Source organism: Ruditapes philippinarum, unplaced genomic scaffold (genome assembly GCF_026571515.1).
Source record: "Ruditapes philippinarum isolate M1 unplaced genomic scaffold, ASM2657151v2 ctg13004_1_1_1_1, whole genome shotgun sequence".
Classification (NCBI taxonomy): Eukaryota; Metazoa; Mollusca; class Bivalvia; order Venerida; family Veneridae; genus Ruditapes; species Ruditapes philippinarum.
In genome coordinates, this window is record NW_026859495.1 from 21,857 (window position 1) to 25,494 (window position 3,638).

Consider the following 3,638-nt stretch of genomic DNA (forward strand, 5'->3'; position numbering starts at 1 on the left):
AACTACTGGTTGGAATTCAAAACAACTTCATAGAATGGTCAAGCACAGTAAGAGGAAGTGCATAACACAAAAACCATAACTCTATCTAAAGTAATTACAGAGTTATTTCCCTTTGTTACTTTCCCATTGCTTATATATAATATTTTTGTCCGGAGCATAACTGGAAGACTATAATGGTTGGAATTCAATACAACTTAAGAGAGTCTCAGTCACAGAAAATAGCACCGAAGATCTACTTACCTTCCCAGAGTCATGGCGAACATCACCACTTGCAGGAAGTACCAGGGTGACACACGACCTAGTCAATGAAAAGCAGCAGTCAACTTCTAGTGAGAGGAAACAGAAGATTGCTTGGCCAAAGATGAACGACAAAGGCTGGGCACTGTTTGACGAAGACTTATACTTAGTCCTACTGTCAACACTCATCGGAGCAGTGGGAAGGAAATTGGAGGCACTTACTTCACTAATATACACACTTGGGAAGGAAAGATTTGGCTTAGAAAATAAACCCAATCTCCCGCAACCACCTCCAGTCCCTAACAGACGACTGTGTGAAATAAAGAAGATCCGACTAGAACTGCGGTCTCTCAGGAAGCAGTACAAGCAATCAAGTACGGTTGAGAAGGAAGGGATTAAGCAACTCAGAGAGCAGATACGATCAAGACTCAAGTCGCTGACCAATGCTGAAAGACTTAGACGAAAAAGGAGGGAAAAGACAAAGAAAAGAACAGCTTTCATATCAAACCCATACAAATTTACGAAAGATCTATTGGGCGAGGAGAAATGTGGTAAGCTGGAGAGAAGTCGAAATGAGGTGGAAGAGTACCTTAAGGAAACCCATTCTGACCCACACCGAAGCGAATCATTGGGAGAATGCGGAAGAATCAAACCAGTAGACGAGCCTGCCATTCCGCTAAACATGAAGGAGCCCACATGAAAAGAAATAAACGATGTGGTAAAGAAAGCACGCTCTTGTTCTGCCCCAGGCCCTAGTGGCATCCCATACAAGGTGTATAAGAAATGCCCAAAGCTTTTAAGAACACTATGGTCACTTTTACGGGTGGTATGGAGGAAAGGAAGCATTCCAAATTGCTGGCAGACAGCAGAGGGCTGTCTTGTCCCAAAGGAGAAGAACTCGAAGAATGTAACACAGTTCCGAACCATATCATTGTTGAGTGTGGAAGGAAAGATTTTCTTCTCCATCCTAGCCAAGAGAATGACAACATATATGATAGAAAATAAGTATATCGACACGTCTGTACAGAAAGGTGGAATCCCAGGACTCTCTGGCTGCGCGGAGCACACTAGTGCGCTCACACAACTGCTACACGAGGCAAGAATCAACCAAAAAGACCTTACAGTAGTATGGCTTGACCTTGCAAATACTTATGGCTCCATACCCCACCAACTTATTCTTGAGGCACTACAGCACTACCATGTTCCAGAACAAGCAAGAAATTTGGTCACAAGCTACTTCAGTAACATCCATTTGAGGTTCTCATGCAGTAGATTTACCACAGATTGGGTTCCACTGGAGAAAGGCATTGTCACAGGATGCACCATCTCTGTCATATTGTTTGTTATGGGTATGAACATGATCATCCGAGCAGCAGAGAGGGAATCAAGAGGTCCACAGACGAATGCCGGCATTCGTCTCCCATCCAATAGGGGATTCATGGATGACATGACTATCACCACAGAAACCCACATCCACGCGAGATGGATTCTGCACGCACTTGATGAAACAGTGTCATGGGCAAGGATGTTATTTAAGCCAAGAAAGTCAAGGTGTTTGGTAGTGAGGAAGGGGAAGGTAACAGACAGATTCAAACTAACTATACAGAAAGAAGAGATTCCTTCATTAGTCAACAACCCAGTAAAGTGTTTGGGAAAGTGGTTTGATTCTACACTCAAGGACACCAAAAGCCAAGGACGACTAAAACAGCAAGTTGAAGAAGGGCTAAAGAGAATAGACAAGTCAGAACTCCCTGGAAAGTACAAAGCATGGATCTTCCAGCACGGTCTTTTAGCTAGACTTATCTGGCCATTGATGGTCAATGAAATCCCCATCAGTTTAGTCGAGAAGCTGATCGTCTGATGAGAAGATCAGTGGAGCAGGAATTGAAGTAAGAACTGGGAGGAAATGGTCAGTTAAGCAGGCAGTAGACCAAGCTGAAAGTAGTTTAAAGCTCCAGGATATTGTAGGAACGACAAACAAGGGCAGAGAAGGACTAGGTATCAGGTTCAAACAGAGATGGAGAGATTCTGATAAAGTGGAGAGAAGATCAATGGTGCAGACAGAACTAAGGAGAGCAGAAGATGAAACACGGTCATCAAGATCAGTCCAACTTGGTTCTCAGGGAAGCTGGATGAAGTGGAACTTGCCAGAGAGGCAGTTAACCTGGCAGGAGCTGTGGAGTTATGAGCCACTTCAATTGAGTTTTCTCCTTAGATCTGTTTACGACCTACTACCCTCCCCAACAAATCTTAAACTGTGGAAGTTGTCAGAAGATCCCAGCTGTCTACTTTGCGGGAATGTATGATCATTACGCCATATCATGTCATCATGTAATACTGCACTGTCCCAGGGACGATACAGATGGCGCCACGACCAAGTTCTTCGTGAAATGGCGGACGTCCTGGAGAAAGAGAGAAAGAAAGATAGACCGTTGAAAAAGACTGGACCATACTTTATCAACTTTGTTAAAGAGGGGGTTGAAGAAGTCTGCAAAATCAACTATACTGGCATTTTACATGATTCAAAGAACTGGGAAATGCTGGTAGACCTTGGGAAGAAGTTAAAGTTCCCAGAGGAAGTGACTCACACATCCCTCCGGTCAGATAAAGTAATGTGGTCAAGGTCTCCGAAGTTGATGGTGATGGTAGAACTCACTGTTCCTTGGGAAGAGAGAGTAGAAGAGTCCCATGAGATCAAGAAGGGGAAATACCAAGACTTGGCAGACACATGTAAAGAAAGAGGATGGAAGACATGGGTCTTCCCAGTAGAAGTTGGTTGCAGAGGCTTTCCATCACAGTCAGTTTGGAAAATGCTGGGAGCAGTGGGCGTTAAAGGAGGAGCCCGGAATACAGCAGCACATGCTCTTGGCAAAGCTGCAGAGAGAGCGTCCAGTTGGCTCTGGCTAAGACGCAATGAACCAACCTGGCAGCCATCATAGACGAGGTAGTACCTGATCAACACTACCTGCCCCACAATCAAGAGGATGTTCCGAGATAAGGGGCGAAACATCCAGTGACAGATGGGTACTCGGCTGATGACGTCTACGTTAAGCAGTATATCTGTATTTTCACATTAATACAATGATCAAGCACATTGAGAGAAAGTGCAGTGCACAAGAATCATAACTCCATCTTGACTAATTACAGAGTTATTGCCCTTTGTTACTTTTCCTTGTCTGGAGCCATAACTTGAAAAATAATGTTTTGAATTCAATGAATTTCATGCAATGGTCAAGGGCAGTGAGATGAAGTGCAGTGCAGTAGAAGCATAACTCTACTATTGGATCATTACAGTTATTGCCCTGTTACTTTTTTGTCCAGTGCATAACTTGAAAACTAGTAGTTGGAATTCAATACAACTTCATACAATGGTCAAGCAAAATGAGAGGAAGTGCCGTGTA

At 43.7% G+C, this 3,638-nt stretch overlaps 1 protein-coding gene across 1 annotated transcript; it reads left to right on the forward strand.

Annotated features, from left to right (window-relative positions):
- The first annotated feature begins 1,216 nt into the window (after positions 1-1,216).
- On the forward strand, positions 1,217-2,543 carry LOC132756698 (uncharacterized). Its single transcript, XM_060747829.1, has 2 exons — positions 1,217-2,053; positions 2,106-2,543. The coding sequence occupies exons 1-2, from the start codon at positions 1,217-1,219 to the stop codon at positions 2,541-2,543; spliced, it is 1,275 nt and encodes a 424-aa protein (XP_060603812.1).
- Positions 2,544-3,638: the final 1,095 nt, after the last annotated feature.